Here is a 19,916-nt window from a genome sequence, read left to right as displayed (position 1 = left end):
CTTGTGCCAAAGTTTGTTTTTGATTGACTTTTAATGGCTTTTAATAGTCTGAAAGGCTCATGTTGTTGTTCATAAACTTGTTATAATGTGCCGCCTTGAGAATTTGCACTGAAGGGCAGTTTATAAATATTTTAATTAATAGCATAAAAACAATTTGTGGATAACTAGTTTCCATTTTTTTGTTTGATTGATGAACAAGATCAGGCTAAGTTAGACAAGTATAAGGCAAAATATTTATTATAGTTGGAAATTTTGATTCAGTGATTTTGGCTCAGTGTTTATTCATATTGATTCTACATCTGGGATTTATGGAAGGGGCAGTTAATGCAGGTATCTATTCTTGCATTCTGTGTTTATGTATGCGTTGTTTTGATAAAGAAAAACTCATACTTTTTAAACAGGCATTTCCATTCAGCAAACAACATGCTGCCAAGCTTGTAAAAATACATCAGTCTAGTCACCTATGGTTCATAAAAATTGCCTTCAAGTAATCATGCTGGAAAGCTGTAGAACTGCTGGGCTTTCTCCCCTTTTAAGCCAAAAGTTAATAACACTGACAAATTTAGGGATGAAGGCTAGTAAAATATTATACACGCCACTTACTGATGTGGATCTTTTTGCAAAGCTGCAGGCAACCCAAACATATATAATCTTGCTCAACTGTTGCATATACAAGGTTTCTGTCCCACCCCTCTTTCATAGTCTCTGTCTTCTCACAGTTTCTTTTTCCATCCTGCAGACGCAGGCTCTCAGTTATTCGGAGCCTGATTTGTGGAGGAATGGCCTACTGCGCAAGTTTGGGAACCTCACTTGGCACAAGCGACAGAGTAGCCATTTTGAACTCTCTCAGCACCCTGGGCACCTGGCAAGCGATCCTTGGTCAATGGGGCGGCTTCAGAGACCAGCTGTTGGCAGTGACATGGATATGAGGAGCAGGGCTGATTTTTATGCTGCTGAAAATCAATCTGAAAAGCAGGAGAGACCTGAGCCTTCATCTAGGCTAAGTGAAACACTCTCTCTAGGGACCAGCCCAGAACCCTCCACATCCTTTGATTCTTTGCTTTGTTGGGGAGATGGAAGCTCTTGGGAAGGGTCTTTCTCCATCAGTAATTCTTCTCTGTGCTGCCCAGCAACTCCCGAAATGAAAGGAGAAGCCCTCAAGCTCCCATCAGTCCAGGAAGAAAACAGCAAGGCCCCCAGGTCTGCCTCAGAGTGGACTGAAAGTGTATTTGAAGGGTATTTGACCACGGGGACGTCCCACCCTGTTGTCACAGAACAGATGGAGAACCTGAGCTTCAGCAGTGGCCTTGGAGAGTCCATCTCTGAGCACATCAGTGGTGCAGAGGATGCTAAGACGGCCACAGCAAGCCCACCTGTTGATCAGCCTCTGGAGGTAGCAGATTCTGCCTCGGCCATTAAAATCAGCCTGGGCAAGAATGCCCCAAAGATCCGCTATGAGATAATGATTACAATGACCAAGGAGGCGGAGAGGACTGAAGCAGAACCCGCATTCAGTTGTGGTGAAAGAAGCCTGTCGTGTCACCCGTCTGGGGAGGAAACACTTTCTCTGGGGGTTGCTGAGTTAGAGAAAAGAAAGGAGCGACGTCACCAGGAACCAGCCAGACCAGCTACCCAGCTGTCAGCGAGTGAGGAATTCCAAAACTGCAGAGGGCTGCATGGGGTGGGAACCTGTAAGGTGTGCGGGCCAATACTGACTCTTGCCACTGGGAGCCCAGCAGCGCTGCAGTGGGGATCGGAGACCAGCCCAGGAGTGGGTGAGGCAGACCAGAGTGAAACTGATCGACTGCACTCGGAGGATGGTGTGCTAGCGAAAGAGACAAACATCGTAGCAGTAGGATCCCCAGCCAACAGGTACGTGGGGGAACAGGTTTGGGAAGCCTCGCACTACATCAGGTGTGCCAGCCAGCCCTGAGCTGCTGAGAATAGCTTGAGAGACATGTCTTGGCAGAGAGAAAGGGAGCCAGAGTGTCTGTTCAGTCCCCTCCATGCTTTGCTCTGCAGCAATGCGAGTGGGAAGTTTTGCGTTTGAGAGAGAGAGAGAGAGAGAGAGAGAGAGAGAGAGAGAGAGAGGAGTCTTTGGAGCACGCTGCATGGGGGCAGGAACTTAGGGGGGGTCAAGGAAAGGCGCTGTTAATAGCTTCTCTTGTTTGATGGTCCAGACAGCAAAGTTCAGGGTCATGGAGAGGAATGAGCAGGATTCAAGGCTTGGATCCTCCCTGACCTCCGTGCTTGGGCTTTCACCCTCATCTGACTGAAGGCTAGAGTAATGCCGTCATCCAGGGGATTTCTCTACCACACAACTGAAGGAGGAAAGAAAAAGAATTGTGTTTAAAATGGTGAGGAAGGCTTCCTCTTTCGAAGGTTTTCATCAACAGGGAAGTTCAATGCAGCTGTGTGGCACAGTTCCACACACATTTACTCAGAAGTAACTCCCAATGAGTTCATTGAGGCTTGCTCTCTTGTAACTGTTTAAGATTAGGGCAAGTTTGAAGCAACAGGTCTGCAAATGAAAGGTATGCTACTTCTTGTGAGGCTGTTTTGTTTCTGGAAATGATTGTTACTATTAAATTTTCTATTCCGTCCTTCCTCTCAAAGAAGCCCAAATACATTAAATTGGGGATGTAAATGAAAAAAGACAGGCTTTCTGTGTGTTAAGTTATCATTTAAGGAATAAAAATTAATTATTTCACACTTCCTGAAGTAGCTTGGCAAGGCACCCACAATGAGAAGTTGGCTTCACAATATGTGAATTTATTTAACTTTAGGTTGTAATCCTATCCACCTGCTACCCTGGAAGGAAGCCCCATTGAAATGTATGGTACTTGTTCTGAGAAGACATATTCTGTATAGGATTGCTCTGTTAATCACTTAAAACGTAAATACTTAAATCAGTTCGGTGTCTGTCCTGTCTCTAGTCAGATTCACAAAAGCAATTATTTTGTTATAGTCTTTCACTATCTTTATTGCTTCCTCTGCCTACAAAGTAACTGGAAAGTAAAGCATGCTGAAAAGCGCAGATATATTCTCCTTTTTCAGGAGAACATGGCCCTGCTCTTTAAAAGAGTTTTATCCATTAGCAAGCATTTGTCATACAGCCGGCAAGAGATGTGAACAGCATGCATGGGGAAACATGTATTTCTGAATAACCTTTACAGGAGCACTAAAGACAATCAGGTAATTTACAGCAATATAAAATACAGTGCAATATTAAAATCAGTTAAAACTGAATATTTCCTTAGGTGCACTTGGGTCTTTGCTTGTAGAGAAAGATGAGCAAGAAATATAGTCTGAAATAAGGACCCCTTTCTCACATGACAAACAGCTAATAAAGTCAGGGTCACCTGACTACAGACTGATATGTAGCAATTACCGGTATTTGAAAAGAGTGGGTGGGTGGGTGGTGTAGGTCATTTCCCCAGCTTACTCAACCAGAAGTCAGTTAAGGAGGAGACCCTGGACAAGGTGTCTTCTGGTGCCTTCTCCCAATGCTACCCTACTGATCACCTGATACGGGCATAGGAAGCTGCCTATCCCACCTGCACAAGAGCAACATTCAGGAGCTGACTCTAAAGGCTACCATTGCTTAGGATCACTGCCTTTGCTTGGAACCTGGAGTGCCTTGAATACATGCATAGATGACAACCAGAAAGCATGCCCTAGATTTTGCTAGCATGATTAACATTGCTGTGGGATGATGTTTGTTCGCCCATTCCAGGTCACTGTGCTTGTTTACAGTGGCTAGGCCACCTCAAGTGAACTATATTATATATTAATTTTAAAACGTGTCACACATGTTATAATTTAAGTAACACTTTAAAATTTGCCTTAAACGAACACTTCAAAGTTTATTCTTTACTAGATTTGCATCCTCCAAAAAACTCAAGCTTCATGGTTGCCCCCCCCCCCCCGTTTTATTGTCTCAGGAACCCTTTGAAGCAGATTAGGCTGAGAGTGACTGGCCAGAAGGGTTGGAAGGAATTGCCAATTTCAGTCCTCTCAGTTTCCAATTCTTAAATTCAGTTCTCCATATTTCTGCAGCAATTTACAATAGATTTGTCTTTAAATGGTGAACTGAATCAAGATTTCTCCTGCAGGTGAGCTTCATAGTCAAGGGCTCATCCACACTGACCTTTAAAGCACTAGGGCAAAAAATAAAAAAGGGCTTGGAAATGGAGTTTTAAAGTGTGGACCTGTGCCTAGAAATGTGACAAAAGGAAGTCTGAATGAGCCCTCAGTGGTGATTTCAACCTTAGTCTCCTTTGTCTTAGTATGACCCACTATATCCACAGAACAAAATTGCTTTGTTCCATTTTTTTGGTCATTATGTAGTGTGTGTGTGTTTGTACGTGTGCGCGCATCATGGAGGTGCAAGTAATATCAAAATATCTGATTACTCCCTCCACCCCCACCATCATTACACACAGCAAGGGGAACAGCACTGTGAAACACTACTTATATGCTAACACACGTATGTTGCCTTGTGAGTACACAATATAATGCTGCCTTCCATTCTCTCTGTACTTACGGTGCCTTCTGGTCAGTTCCTTTATTTTGCTTGCATTAGATCACAAGCTGCTTTTTGGCCCAAAATGCTCCAAAGCGGTGTGAATTGAGTATAATGGCAATTGGCTCTCAGACTGACAATCTAAGTTCCTAGATCGTGGAAGGACTGCATGCAGATGGTCCCTGGTTCAGGTAGTGCTAGGTAAATCTCCTGCCTGGTACCTTGGGGAGCCACTGCCAGTCAGTGTTGTCAGATCTGAGCTCTAGGGGCGAATGGGACACCTTGGTGTAAGGGAGCTTTCTATTATTGAATGGGTTTAGCTTTGCAAAAAAAAAAAAAAGGGGGGGGGTAGTCTAAATGGCCTCTGCGCCTTTTTCAACTCAGTGATCCTATGATATATTTAGGATGACACAGTTTACACATTGAAAAAGTCCCTGATTGCAACGGATGCCCTTCCTTTTCAGCAGGTCCTTGGTATTCTATTCACTGCTCACACCCAACCCCACTAAATATTAATGCCTGAGCTTTCTCACACATTAGTTAATTGCATATGTAAAAGCAGATTAACATGGGCTTCATTGCATGGCGGAGTAAGGCGTTGTAATATTGCTTGCAAACAGGGACAGAAATAGGTACCAGAGACCACGGAAATGGGCCACGTTTTCTGCTAGCATGCCCCAAGGCCATGGAAGTATTTGCTAAAACTGTGGTTTCCAAACTGTGTCCTGTGGAGTTTGGGGACTCCTCTGAAGTTTAATGGGAGCTCCACAGCAGAGAAGCTTCCTAGGAGGATGCCTTGACTACTACTGCTAACCTTCCCTTACTTACCTCATCCAGCCACAGAACAGTGTTAGCTTAACACACTCAGTTCATGCAAAACAGTGGCGAGGCTCAAAAGGTCAGGTCAAGGATCTTCTATGAGCTGAGGCCTCATCTGCACTATACATTTAAAGCTGTATCATACCACTTTGAAAAGTCATAGCTTCTCCCAAATAAACCTGGGAACTATAGTTTGTTAAGGGTGCTATGTGTTGTTAGGAGAACCCCTACTCTGCTCAGAGAGCCACAATTCCCAGAGTTTCTTGGGAAGAGGGATCAAGAGTTACAGCACACTGGGAATTGTAGCTCTGTGAGGGGAATAGGGGTCTCCTCACAATGCTCAGCTCCCGTAACAAACTACAGCTCCCAGGATTCTTTGGGGGAAGCCATGACTGTTTAAAGTAGTATGATTACTGCTCTAAATGTCTAGTACTGATGGGGTCTGCATGTAAGGACGAGAACATTTCTCCAGCATCCCCTGCAATGTTCTGAATGTCATGGAAGGCGTTGAGGACATAACAATCAGGAAGCTAAACAAGAACTTAAGTGCCTCTGTCCAATGAGAGCAGGTCAGACACAGGAAATGCCTGACTCCACCCAGATGAAACTAATAAGTCTGGTGCCTTATTTATTATAACTGACCTGTATTACAACATTATCCATACACTTGGATAGTTTGTGAATAGCCCATTATAGTGTGTGCCTATTCAGAGGTTCCTCAGCTTCAGCTAATGAATTCAGGGGTAACTGAAGGTAAAAAAATAATAATTAAAGCCACAGTGCTAGAGATGGATGATATTATTTCTCCCTACTGTTTCCATATCACCTATTGATTTTTCCACTTCACTAGCACTTCATTATCCGCAAATCTGTAATCAGCCTGATTTTGAAACATGGTTGGGCAACTTGTCTGATGCCAAAGGCCATATTAAATAGGAGACAGCAACCGGAAGTCTGTTGCTTGTGTGTAATTGGCACTGACTTCATTTGGCAGGTGCCAAACTCTCAATGGTCATGTTTTCCCCCCTCTCACCACCTCCCAGCCAGCTCACAGGGCCAAGAGCTTCCATATTTCTAGCCCCAAGTCTTCAGAATCATAATATATCCTTTTTGTAAGAAAAGATTAGGGCATAAATAAGATATAGAACTAAGCAAGTGGGAGACATTCGTCCTCCAGACACTAACTATTCAGAACATAGCACCCTTGGGTGTTAAACCTTAAGGACTAGGAACCTACTTCATTTTTAAAAAACAATAGCTTAGTATATATTAGTGCTTTAATTGTTCCAGTTCTTATGTCCCTCATTCCATATTTTAGACTATTGATACAAATGGGATCTGCAACAAAATGTTGCAGTGTGGACTGCTCCTGTTCAGCATTCCAACCAGACAGATTTTCCAGGATATGGCATATCCATTTCCAGGATATGGCATTCACTTTCCCCTCTCTCCAATTATCCACACATACAATTACCATAGTCAGTATTCTGTGTCCACTGAGCATGTTCAGTTCTCACCAGGTCTTTCTGATAGAATCCTCCCTCCCATGTTGTTTAAATGGTTGTGGTTTTCTGGTACCTCTGCAAATCTCAGGGCTCCCCTGAGCCTCAGATGACCCCCTCCTGTGTGTATGTGGTGTGTGGTGCCATTTTGGCTATATATGCAACAGCACTGACACCTAAATATCAGGAATGGAAGGTATGATATAACAGAGACAAAGCAAACGTTCGACCAAGCAAGCCAGTCAAATTTTCTCCTGCAAGTACAAAGGCTGTGGGTCATAGGTATCACAGTCCTTGGAATTACCTCTTCCTGAGACCCTGGAGAGCTGGGCAGATGGACCAATGGACCGACTTAGCTTAAATTGTTCACACATTCCTATGGGCTGTGTTACACATTCAACAGAATGAAGTAGCAGACTTTGACATGGTAGTATTCTGGAGGATTAGAGGTCACATGTCCCCCACATAAACTGTTCACCTCATGTAATAAGTTAGCATTTCAGGGGGAAAGCTGACAGTCCCTGCATCTCATTCCTTAACACTTGCAATTCCTCCACCGTTGGAGACAGAATACCTTTGAATACCAGTTGCTGGAAACTGCAGGAGGAGAAAGTACCATTGCACTCAGGTCCTGCTTTCAGGCTTCCCATGATCTGTTTGGCTATTGTGAGAACAGTATGCCGGACTAGATGGGCCACTGGCCTGACGCAGTCAGATCTCTTTTTTTTTTGTTCTTGCATTCTTAATTAAACAGTGAATGATTTTAAACCAATGTTGGTTGAGCCTCCCACAGTCAGGTGATGAAGAACAGAAGGCTGCTCATTAAGAAGCTGGTTTTGTCCCATGGTTTTACCTGTGGAAATGCTTTTCCGTGGCAACATTATATTTCTGTTATTATCATGTGGTTGGGCATAAGCTTTCGGTGTTGTGGGTAACTGCTGAGCCATGTTACACACTGATGAAGAGTGAGACATGGCAGTGGGACACCACAAGTGTTGAACCTACTTTCTTTTTGTTATTCAGAGCCACTCCAGTTTTAATGGGACAAAACGTCCTCGGGTACAGGAGCATAGGAAGCTGCCTTATGAGTCAGGCCATCTAGTTCAGTTCTGTCTGCACAGACTGGCAGTGACTCTCCAGAGGTTCAGAGAGAAGTCTTTTCCCAGTCCTACCTGGAGATGCTGGGGATTGAAACTTCTGTATGCAAAGCAGGTGATCTACCGCTGAGCTACAGCCCTTTTGCTGCCTGTGGCAAATGACAAGATGGCAGCCATGTGTAGGAGCCAGCTGGACGGGCAGTTGAATCTTATTTCATCACTGGACATGTCCTCCACTACTCAGCTAGTGATCTTAGGGAATGAATGAAAGGCTTGTGGCGCACCCTGATATCTTTGGAATTCCCTTCCTCATGAGGTTAGACTGGCTCGCTCCGTGCCATTCTGCCAGCAGGTGAAGATTGTTTTATTCTGGCAGGCCTTTGGGAACTGCCTGCTTTTAAGGAAAGGGCTTTTAAATAGTCCTGTGCTCTTTTTACTACCTCTGTTTTAACATATATACATTGTTTTAATTCCATTGTAGTTCAATTACTGTTTAACTATTATCTTAGCATTTTTATTTTAGCTGTGATTGTTTTAATTTTTGTAAGCTGCCTTGAGTCCTCGTTCTGGGGGAAAAGGTGGAATATAATATAATATAATATAATATAATATAATATAATATAATATAATAATAATATAAATCTCCAGCAGAGGTGAATGGCCAAAGGGCTCAGGATGAATGGCTTGGGGGCTCTCACTGCTGCCCATTAAGTTCATGCCTATTAAGTTCTGAAGGCAGACCTGCATGGGGAGGTTTTTAATGTTTAATGTTTTATTATTTTTTGTATATGAGGGAAGCCATCCAGAGTGGCAGGGGCAACCCATTCAGATGAGTGGGGTACAAATAAAAATATATATTAATTATTATCGTGGTTAGTGCAGCAGAGTGGTGGGCTTCCTAACCCCCATTTCCTTTTAAAGTGTAAAGAGAAGCAAAGCTCTTGAGAGGCTCTTTTGTTTTTTCCAGAACCAATGTGGTAAATTATGAGGGAAACAAAATGGCGACCATCAACTAAATGCTGCTACCCAATGTTCAGTCCTCGAGGGCAGGGGAGTAAATGCAGGCAGGTGTTGACGCAATGGGTTTGAAGAAGCCCATTGATGATGCTAGGAAAAAGGAAAGAGCAAATAACTCCAGGTACTTGAAGTAAGTTTTATTACAGACCCAATGTGTTTCAGACCAAACCTGACTCTCCATAGTATTCCACATGCTGGATGAAAATTGCTGATAAAAAAATGCCCCGAGGAAGAATTTGTCCCGAACACATCTGAATAAATTGGACCTGGAATAAATCCTATTTCAAGCTCCTGGATGTTTTTCCTCCCCCAACCCCACCAGTGGTGCTGTCCCGGTTTTGTGGTTGGTTAACATGTTGATGCTGGCCTGATGTTTATACTATTTCTATTGTTAATTATTGGAATGGAAATGGAAATTACATTTCTGCTAGAGGAGGAGCAGATGGAGGAGGCCAGAGCTGGCCCGTGTGGCTTCTGATTGTTAGTTATATGTACTCTGTTATATGTATAAACAGAGGCCCTCAGCAAAACACCTTTGGCTGAGCAGGTCAATCCAGTCAAAGGTTGATGGATCTAAGCTAGGGCAGGGCCTCCAGGGACCCAGCATCCTGGTCTGACCACTGCTTCAGGGTATCATTCCCTGCCTTGCCCAGCAGGAGCGGCATGAAAGTCCTGGATCAGAAGGAGGGCATATGTAACATTGGGTTGCTCCAGGCAGCTTGTTCATTGACCATTCATCCTGATTTGCTTGCACAAAGCTTACATGGAGGTTAGACAATGCCTGGCCTGTACTGAGCATTCATCCTCAGTGCTGTTGTGACTGAGTGCTGTTGCCCTGGTTCAAGGTGAGAGGATCCTTTCCTGATTGCTTCTTTTTCACTGCAATATATCACCACACATTTATTACACTCGCAGAGAGAATTCCAAGGTAAACACACATCTACTGTAGAATCTCACACAGGGCAAATTACTAGCTGTTGCACTGGTCAGTAAAGATCACAGCATGTTTCCAATTTAGGACCATATACTTTTGGAGAAGGAAGATTCATTATTTTCTCTTTATAATAGGGCTGAGGAACACACCGTGGATTTCAAATGGCCATCCAGATTATTACAGAGAGGCTGCAAGCACCAGCATTTATGGCCCAGGGATTCTGGATAAAATCGTGGGAATTGTAGCTTTAATTAAAAGAGCAAAGCCATCCTTTCACCCTCAGGGGTACATGCAAGCATAACTGGAGTGCGTACCTTAAAAACTAAGAGCATAAATGAAAAGAACAAAGTGTTGTTGTTTTTTAATCATCCATTTGTAATCTAATCAGATTATTTGTGGTATCTGATTTTTCAACATTTGAGTTGTGCTGGCAACAGGCAACATGTGTCTGGAGAAGAATAGTTGGTTTTCAGTGACTGTGGAGTTAGTCACAAAGAATTATTTATAAATTACACACTTGTAGCCTGCCTTTCTTCCAAAGAGCTCAGGGAAATGTATGTGGTTCTTCCCTACCATCACATCCTCACAACAGTCCTATTAGGTAGGTTAGACTGAGAGAAGGTTCCTAGAATCATAGAATTGTGCAGCTGGAAGGGACCTTCAGGGTCATCTAGTCTAACCCTCTGCAAAGCAGGCATATTTTGCCCAGCGTGGGGCTTGAACCCACAACCTTGAGATTAAGAGTCTCATGCTCTAACACTGAGCTGTCCTCTTCATGAAGGTGTAGTCAAATCTGAAAACATTTGTCATAGTTACTTCTTTACCTGCTTATAATAACTACTTCAATCATTTTTTGTTTTTGTTGCTGAAGCAAAAACGTTTTATGTCATGTTTAGGCACTAGATGGCACTGGACTCGGCTGCTAGCTTTGTGGAGTCAGGTGTTCCTCTTTTGTTCATGTTGCAGAGGGGCAATAAAGTTCTTGTTTGGGTTCCCAACAGGTCTGTCCTCAAGGTCTTAAATGACACATAATATGTACTAACAATCCCTCATTGTATAGAACCAGTGAGCCCATAAGAGCATATCCTGTGGAAAAATCACATATGGTATGAAACATTAGTGGGGGAATGATGTCTCCCACCCTTCCTAAGTGGACCCTATGGCAGTGAACCATGTAGCTGCCTCAATATGTCTGTTACTTCTAAACAGACATGTTCTAAAAGCGGGGAAGGCAGATACATGTAGGCCCTGAACCAATACCCCAAAAGTACCCCACAATGCACCTGTATCCATAAGTGCCCTCTCTCAATGTGTTTGCATGCAGAATGTAGAGGATCATACAGGCATGCTCCCTCACCAGGCTAATAACATCTGCAGGGGTAAATAGTCCTAGGCTGCAATATTTATCCCATGCAATCCCTAGGATCCTTTGATATGGAAAGACAGTTTATAAATTAAAAACAAATAAGTTGTAATAAACTCTTGGTTCTTGCTGCAGCCTAGTGCCTGTTGAATGAAACTCATTAGTGATTTCTTGTTATATAAACATTTATGCACCTTCGTCCATGTATATATATAAGCTTTGAAGCGTTTCGTAAGCAGAAATGACAGATTTCTGCCTTGAATGAGCTTCTCATCTACATGTTGCCAGTGAGAAGATGGCAGAGGAAGGAGAAGGGGGTGTATGTTCATCTTGTATTTTAAGGTGAGGTTTGGGCTTAAATATATTCCCATAAGGAAACAAAAAGCAGGAAAAATGTTTTGAAATCAGCCTGCAGGTGCTGTTCAGTCAAGTAGTCGCCCAAACTCTTTGGAAGTGTTAACTTTGCAACTGGAAAGCGACAAAGATGTTGTGGCACCTTAAATGCTAATAAATCCATGCTGGCACAAGCCTTTGTGAACAAGGATCTAATTATTGATGCATGAAGTGCTGTCCTCAACTGGCAGGCAATTTGTCATTTGTAACTCAGGCAAGGCACTTTATGCCTCCTTGCTGCCAAAGCACTTGGGGAATAATTAAGTAGACTTATTAAGACACTCATTACTCTGTTGCAAGTTGAATTTCGACATGCTATGCAGTGCACACTCGGTTGATGATCAGGTACTAGACACTCAGGTTGGCTGTGTTAGGTGTGTGCACAATTCTTGCAGCTGTCAAGAAATGATATTCAAGGTATTAGTTTATCTACATCAAGCTGTCTTTATGTCTTTAAGATTACGGCAATCTGACATTAAAACTGTGTACCCTGCATTATTATTCTAAGTGGCCTCAGTATACCTAAAAAGGGTGACACACACACACACACACACACACACACAGTGACCAGATGCAAAGGAAGGAAGGAATTCTATACATTGAAAGCCAGAGTGCAATAGAGGTCAGAGTGTTGGACTAGGATCAGAGAGCCCTGAGTTCAAATCCCTAGTCAACCATGAAACTTCCTAAGGGAGCTTGGGCCTATCACTAGCTTTCAACATAAACTACCATACTTCCCAGGATAACTATGGGTGGGGTGGAGCAGGAGGGAAGGCTATAAATGTAATAAATGAATAGGTAGTAATTGTTTTATATAAGCATTAAAAATGAAATTTTACATTACTTTGGGCAACACTCTCCATCATCTCTCACCTAGAAATGTTCTTTTTGTGTCCCCTGTCATGGTTTTGCTTTTTTCTGGAGCTGCCAGAAGAAGCTTTTTCTTTTCATGCTTAGAGAACAAGAGAGAGTTAAACATATGGGAGTACAACCAGCAAAAAAAGTAGGCAACTGTATGTGCTTTCAAAATTCTCCCACATACATTTTCTTTACAAACTTTTGTTGAGCTATATAAGGGGTGTGCTGCTCTACCAACTCGCCATCTGAACACCACTCTCCCTGATACTGGTGGTTTCTGCCAAAGCCACAATTTTAATATGAGTCGCTTTCATTTTATTTCTCACCTTCATGCCTGGAACAAGGTACTTGTCAGCAAAACCACCAAAGACTTAAGCACAAGAAAACTATGCAGACACCAAACCGGGGTAGCCAACCTGGTTCCCTCCAGATGTTGCTGGACTACAACTCCCATCACTCCTGACCATTGATTACACTGGCTGGAGCTGATGGGAGTTGGGGGTCCAACAACAGCTGGAGGACCACAGCTTCCTCATATCTATTAAAATTGCTCACCTCTCTGAACAACCCTGCATTAGTCATATATGGGCTAAAAAAAGACAGAGATCTAATATTTGTCAAGCTTTTCTTCCTGGTTGCCTCGGATCCTCATATATTGTTGGACTTACAACACCCACAATCCCTGGCTATTGGCTAAGCCATCTGGGGATGATTGGAGTTGAAATCCGAAAAATACGTGAGGACGCAAAGTTGAAGAACACTGATCTTGACTGCCTATTAAAACTCTCTTAATTTCCTCCCACTCCCACCCAGCAAATAGGCCAGGTTCTTGAGGCCACGTTACTCATTACACTTTTCAGACAAGCAGCAATAGGGTGATTTGGGGTTTTTAAAAGATAAATAGCAGGCACAGGGGACCAATCTTTATTGGAACACTTGCAGGGGAAGGAGTGTAAACACAGCCACAGCCTTTCCCAGACTGCAGAGTATCTGTTGGGTGGGGAGTGTTAAAAGTACCCCCCCATTCAACGCTCCATTTGTGTGTGTGTGTGTGTGTGTGTGTGTGTGTGTGTAGGGGGGGGCTCTTGACTCTTTTAAAAACAATTCACTAGGGTTGTTCAACTTTTTTTGCAAAACTGCAAAAAAAAAAAAAGACATTTCTGAGCTATTTTTTAAAGGAAAATCGGCAAAAACAACGTTGTTGACATGGCTTGCCATACGTCTGGATTTCCCCAGGCTTTTTTCTTTTCAATTTACCGGACCTATAGCAACCCTAAATTCACAAAACTTCTAACTGTCGGGTTTGGTCCTTCGACCTGACTTTCCTCAAGGCTGATACAGAAATAAGATTTAGTGCGCCACATTCTGATTCATAGGACGTGAAATTGGAAGCCATCAGATGAAATTGCACTATCACTTCTTGGGTCATCTTTGTGACGGTGACAGAAATTAGTACTATCTAATTAGCATGCAACTGGCTGTCTTTGTATAAGTGAAATCTCAATCTCTCTCTCTCTCTCTCTCTCTCTCTCTCTCTCTCTCTCTCTCTCTCTCATACACACACACACACACACACACACACACACACAGCCCTCTGTTTTGGGCTGCTTCCCAGGAATGATTTGCTGCTGATGGACCAAAGAGTCCTTATTTACCAAGCATCACCAAAAAAACTCAAATGTAACCATAGCTATGTAAATCTGATACAGATACACATTCAGATAAGGTATGTCCCATAAAAGGCTCCTTCATTTCCAAGGAGCAGTGATACTGGACAGGGTATTCTTACTGGTTTTAAAAATTGTTATTAATTTACAAGCCGATCAAGACTTGCCCACAAAATCCACATTTCATGCAATCAGTTTGTCCCCTGGCAGTGGCAGTCCATGTTGTATATTTGAATGTGATTTTAATCCAGAGCTTCCACATCCATACTCCCCATTTCCCTCTATTTGCTGTTTCAAGCAACTGCCCCTCTTTATAAACTACTCCACATCAAAAACACCTGCATTAAATATAAAAAATAATAATGGACAAAGGCGTTCACAGAAAGCTGGCTGGAGTGCTTTTAAACTGGAGCAGATGTCTTTTTTGGGTTTTCCGAGGATAAGAAAACTTGATTTATTGGGAAGAAAGTTTGGGACAGCAGTTGTTTCCTGTGAACGTTGTATGCAGAAGGGAGAATTAAAGGATGCACAAGGGGTAAATGCTCCACATTTGGGTGGTTGGGCCCAAAGTCATCTGGGGCAAGTTAGGATTTTACAGATTAGCTTTTAAAAATCTGATTAGCTTTTGAAGAGTGAGAAGACCTTCATATTTACCCTGCTTTCCCGGGTTTGTTGAGTGATCAAAAAGGCGCTAAACACCCACACACCAGGATTATGGAAATAAGTGGGGCAAGCCCATTATCACATCATTCCCAAATTGCACAGGCACCCCTAGATCAAGCAGGAATTACTCAGCAACTCCCACAGAGATCAACTAATCTCAACCCTTTCCCAAAGATACTGCAGAGTGCTGACACAGGGTTTCTAGGGTGCTGAGCCTGGGCGCAGCAAAATGCTCTTGATGGGGAACATCATGAAGCTTTAGACAGTGGGATCCACACATATACAAATGTATATGTGTCACTTCAACTCTGTGCTATAGTAACTTCTCCCCTGAACATTGCAAAGGGTTAAAATATGCTGCACTGCCCCCCAGCTTGGGTGTGCCGCACTGGGGCCTCTAGGTGTCCTGTTTATTGTGCATGCAAGATCATTCATGCTCATGATGGTATATTAGGGCAGTTATACAAAATGCAGCTTTCAGTACTGTTTGCCTGCAAAAGGTCTGGGACAGTCATACTTCTTCTGGTCAGTGCATGAAATCCTGTAACCTTCTTTACCACTAATGCTCCTTCTGAGTTATTTTTCCCCCTGCTTTTGTTGCACTATAGTGCACCAGACGTTGATAATGCAACTACACTGAGGAAACATTGCAGTGCAACAAATCAAGCACAAAAATATGTGTGCATGGTCCAGTATGAGTCCACCACTAAGGCAGCATTATTACATCAATGACATGTTGCAGAAACCCTGATTATTGAGAGTCTGCTCTAAATCAGGGATGGGGAGACTTGTCAGACCCATTTTGCTTTGTACCAGACCTTGAATATCTACTATCCAGAGACAGGTGCAAAGGCATTCAGTCGGAATTAAAGAACAGGGTGCCTCTGAGCACAATCTGAGCCAAGGAATTTGTTTTCAGTACCAGAAATGTTCACAGGCCTTTCACACAACAGTCCACCCCTGCTTAGCTTCCGTCATTTCATCAGCCTCATTTAGGCAGGGAAAAGTTATATTGTTGTTGTTCGTGTTAAACAATCAGGAGTAGTTAGAAACCCTTGCTGATCCTCTAAGATCTGCCAGCAGCTCTTGATCTTTCTCCTGCCTATCTCATGCTCTGCAATGCTGAAGCATGGAGGATTCCAATCTTTCTGGCAAACTGAGATCTGGGGCAGCAAGGCGTGTTCCCTCCTTTGACAGACTCATTCAGAACTTGGGAAGGTGCTCTTATTGTGCTTCAGCCTAGAAATTTGGCAGGACTGAATGCTTTTCATTTTCTGTCCCGTAACAAGAAACCTTGAGAATCAACAATTGACATTCATTTGATTCAAAGCCAGATGCCAAACCTGCACAAAAAAACCCTCACGATTGTTGCTTCCTTACCCTGTTGCTAATGAAACGCCCAAAATATAACAGAATATTATAAATTGTAAATCAGGGGGTGGAGAACCTTAGGCCCTTGAGACTTTCCCTAGGTCATAACTCCTTTCGAGTCACACCCCCTACTGGTTTCGCTACATGCCTTCCTTGTATGTTTTTGCCAGGTTGGACTGTGCCCCTGAACTTTGAGTGGATGCTTGCCTGGATGGAGAAAAGAGAGGGGTGTGTGTGTGTAGAAATGAACCTATCATAGAAAGGTCAATTTACATTCATTGCCCCACCCACTTTTGCCTCTGGTGCTGCCCCCTACTGGCATGTGGCCCTCGGAAGATGTCCCAGAAGGGAATGCAGCCCTTGGTCTAAAAAAGGTTCCCCATCTCTAATGTAAGTAGTCATAGGAAAGAGAGAGGATAAGGTCTGGTTCTTCTTTTATGTACTTTCTTTGGGTACTTCATTTACTACTGTAGCTACTCAGGCAGTGACTGAATATTGGGCTTTGTCACTAGTGGCACCCCAGCTTTGCAATGTCCTTCCCAGCTACAAATGCTTAGGACCTGTTCTCATACTTATTTGCCTTTAAATTCACAATATAGTTGTTTTTAGCTTGAGTGTTTTATTGAGAACTCTTCTTCTTCTGTTCCAGGCCCCAGCTGTGCTACACCTTTCAAGCTGCATCATACCATATTAAAAAAAGTCATTGCTTCCCCCAAAGAATCCTGGGAACTGTAGTTTGTTAAAGTTGCTGAGAGTTGTTAGGAGACCCCAATTCCCCTCACAGAACTATAATTCCCAGGGTTCCCTGGGAAAAGAGATTGATTGTTAAATCACCCTAGGAATTGTAATTGCAAAGTCATGACTTTAAAGTGGACTGATACTGCTTCAAATGTGTAGTGTAAATGGGGCCATTGCATTTCTTGTTTTGTTTGATTGTTTACTGCCTCATGGGGTATTGTTATTACTGGTATTATTTGTTAAGTTTCTATACCGCCCTTCACCCGAGGATCATAGGGAAGGTCACAACAGAAAAACACAAACTGCATACCATGTTAACAAACAAAAACAATACCTCCCACAGCTTAAAAGGCCACAAATTGTTTAATTAGCCAAAGACTGGAATAAATACTGGGGTGTATGTATGGAGGGCAGCAGTAGCAGCCCTGCTGGCCATTCCTATCGGTTGGAGTTGTACATGCCATCGGTCACAGCTAGCATGGGCAATAGTCAGGGATGATGGGAATTGACAAGGAAGCCTGACTTCAGACCATCTAATCCACTGGGTCACAAACAACCTTCTGAGTATATCAAAGCTTCATCAGGATGAGTGTTAGGCATGAACCTTTAGTTGGACTTAGGCATGTATGGGGTGTTAGGGGAGGGGTAGTTCCTTCTTCTGGGGTAGTCGTAACCACCTTTGGTCCCCACCCTGCACTCTGCTCTCACCTAGAAGCTGCCAACATGTGACAGTGGCCACATCCCAGCAGACTGAGTGGATGAGACCAGTGGTGGGTCCAACGGTCAAGAAGGCAGCTCATGCAAGTGCTTTAGATGGAAGTGAGGGGCAGATGAGGCTTGCCAATCTGGAAAGGTAGCCTATCTAGGAGAAGGAAAACTGATCCTAAAACTCTGCTGCCTTGCAGGAAATCTTCAAGAAAATAAAAGGCTAAGGAGTTAACCCTACACAAATCCGGAGCGGAGTCCCTAAGACAGCTGGATGGTGTCAGCTGGTGCCAAACGGATTGCTTTCCTTTCCTTTGGACCATATCAGTGAGGCCCAGAGTGGGGTCTTGCTATCTGGGCACCTCCATACACACTGCCCACCATGTGCACCATGGAAAGTGTCTTCGGTGCTGCTAACGCAGCGGTTTGAGTTCACTCCCAGAGGCGCACTCCATTGTCTCTTGAGACAGACGGATGCCAACAACAGTTGGTCTTAATAAAGGCATTACCCAACTCTTCCTTATGCATGCATGCCTGCTTATGTCTTTGGGTGTGTGTCTACTATGTTACATTACTCCTTGCATTTTTGCAGTGGTGCACTTAGGTAATTTAGACTAGCCTTCTCCAACCTGGTGCCCTCCAGATGTTTTTGGACTACAACTCCCATCAGCCTTAAGCAACAAGGACTAATGGAAGTTGTGGTCCAAAATACCTGGTGTGCACCAGGTTGGAGTCTGTTTTAGACTCTGACTTTAATGCCCACATCTCTCCCCCACTCCTGCTGCCCTTTAGATGTGTTTGGGGTCCCTCCCGCTCATTCTGCCCCAAAGTCCTTCTTTGATGGCACCACTGCGCCTTTGAGCTTGTGGAGAAGAGCCAGCTAAGATGGGTGAATGCTTTTAAAAAATCTGACAAATTACCTATGTGTTGGCCTCATATAATATCTTGCTTTTTTATTTCAACCAGTCCGTATCTCAGAACAGGAGGGGAAGTTTCCTTCCTGTTTCCAAGGAATTATGTTTGGAACGCTGTTGGTGGCTTGGCAGGGTGAAAGCACAAACCTGACTCACCCTGGAGATTAATGCCTTGTCAGACTAAGCAGGTCAGGACACATAGAATTTCTCAACCCCTGTCTGCTTCCCTGCTGTAGAAAGGAAAGGCTGAGTTGACTTGGCTCAGATGGCATTTACAAGCACTGGTCAGCAATTCAGGTTAGGAATAGAGCAACAGGTTTGCCACTTAGGTGTGCCTCCTTTTTTTCTTTCTGGGCAGGGATCCCAGGCCTTCAGCAGCTGCATGATAGGTAAGAATAAAACAGGTGTATTTCCTGCTAAGGCCAAAAAGGTGGCTATCCTATCATTACATAATTTTAAAAAGAGAGGGGAGGGAGGAAGAGAGAGAGGGACAGGTGGTTCATCCCTGCCCTTTTAAATGTGCACGGTTTTGATTAAAACTTTGGGACCTGAAGGACACCAGAGAGGAACATTGCCTGCATACTACCACCCTACTCTGGCCAAAAGAGGGAACTACATGCAAAAACAACAATGAGCTTAATAACAAATACTAAATATATATTTTTATCAAAGATAAAAAAACTAATCTAAACACAAACACAAACCAAAAGGAGGGGGGGAAGGAAAAAGGAAAAGGAAAAAGAACTTCTGATTCTTCTTCTGTAAGCTACATATAGAAAATTATTCAATACATCCAAGGTAACATCCAACAATTCCACTTTCTACAAACCAATATTTTCTTTAATCCTCAAACCTAGATATTATACATTCAATTTCTTTTTCATGCAAAAAGTCTATAAGGGGTTTCCAATCTTTAGTAAATATTGATAATGATTTTTCTCTGATTAAACACATTAATTTTGCCATCTCAGCGAACTCCAGTAATTTTAGCAACCATTCCTCCCTGGTAGGTAATGATGAGTCTCGCCACTGTGATCATGTATTGAAATAATGATCCATAGTCTTTTTCTAATTGTATATCCATTATTCCTAGCAGGAAAAGTTCTGGCTTCAGTTGAATATAAAACTTTAAAATCTTCTGCATCAATGTATTTATTTGTAGCCAATATTTCTCAGCTTTTCTAAAAGTCCACCAAGCATGATAAAATGTCCCTTCACATTTTTTTCACACTTCCAGCAAACATTTAGGACACCTTTATACATTTTAAATAATTTTGCTGGAGTTAGATACCAGTGAGAAATCATTTTATTTTTAAAAAAATCTTTAAATCAACACAGTGCAAATTTTAG

The 19,916-nt window shown here is 43.0% G+C and overlaps 1 protein-coding gene across 1 annotated transcript in view; it reads left to right on the top strand.

Annotated features, from left to right (window-relative positions):
- Nucleotides 1-19,916, top strand: part of CRYBG2 (crystallin beta-gamma domain containing 2) — a 68,539-nt gene that overhangs the window by 11,648 nt on the left and 36,975 nt on the right. Inside the window, exon 3 of the mRNA XM_083750593.1 lies at nucleotides 740-1,872. Coding sequence (XP_083606719.1) covers nucleotides 740-1,872 — 1,133 coding nt within the window. The remainder of the gene's footprint in view (nucleotides 1-739; nucleotides 1,873-19,916) is intronic.

Source organism: Podarcis gaigeae (assembly GCF_964106915.1).
Source record: "Podarcis gaigeae genome assembly, chromosome: 8".
Taxonomy (NCBI): domain Eukaryota; kingdom Metazoa; phylum Chordata; class Lepidosauria; order Squamata; family Lacertidae; genus Podarcis; species Podarcis gaigeae.
Note: the sequence above shows the minus strand (reverse complement) of the source record. Positions and strands in the feature narration are given on the sequence as shown.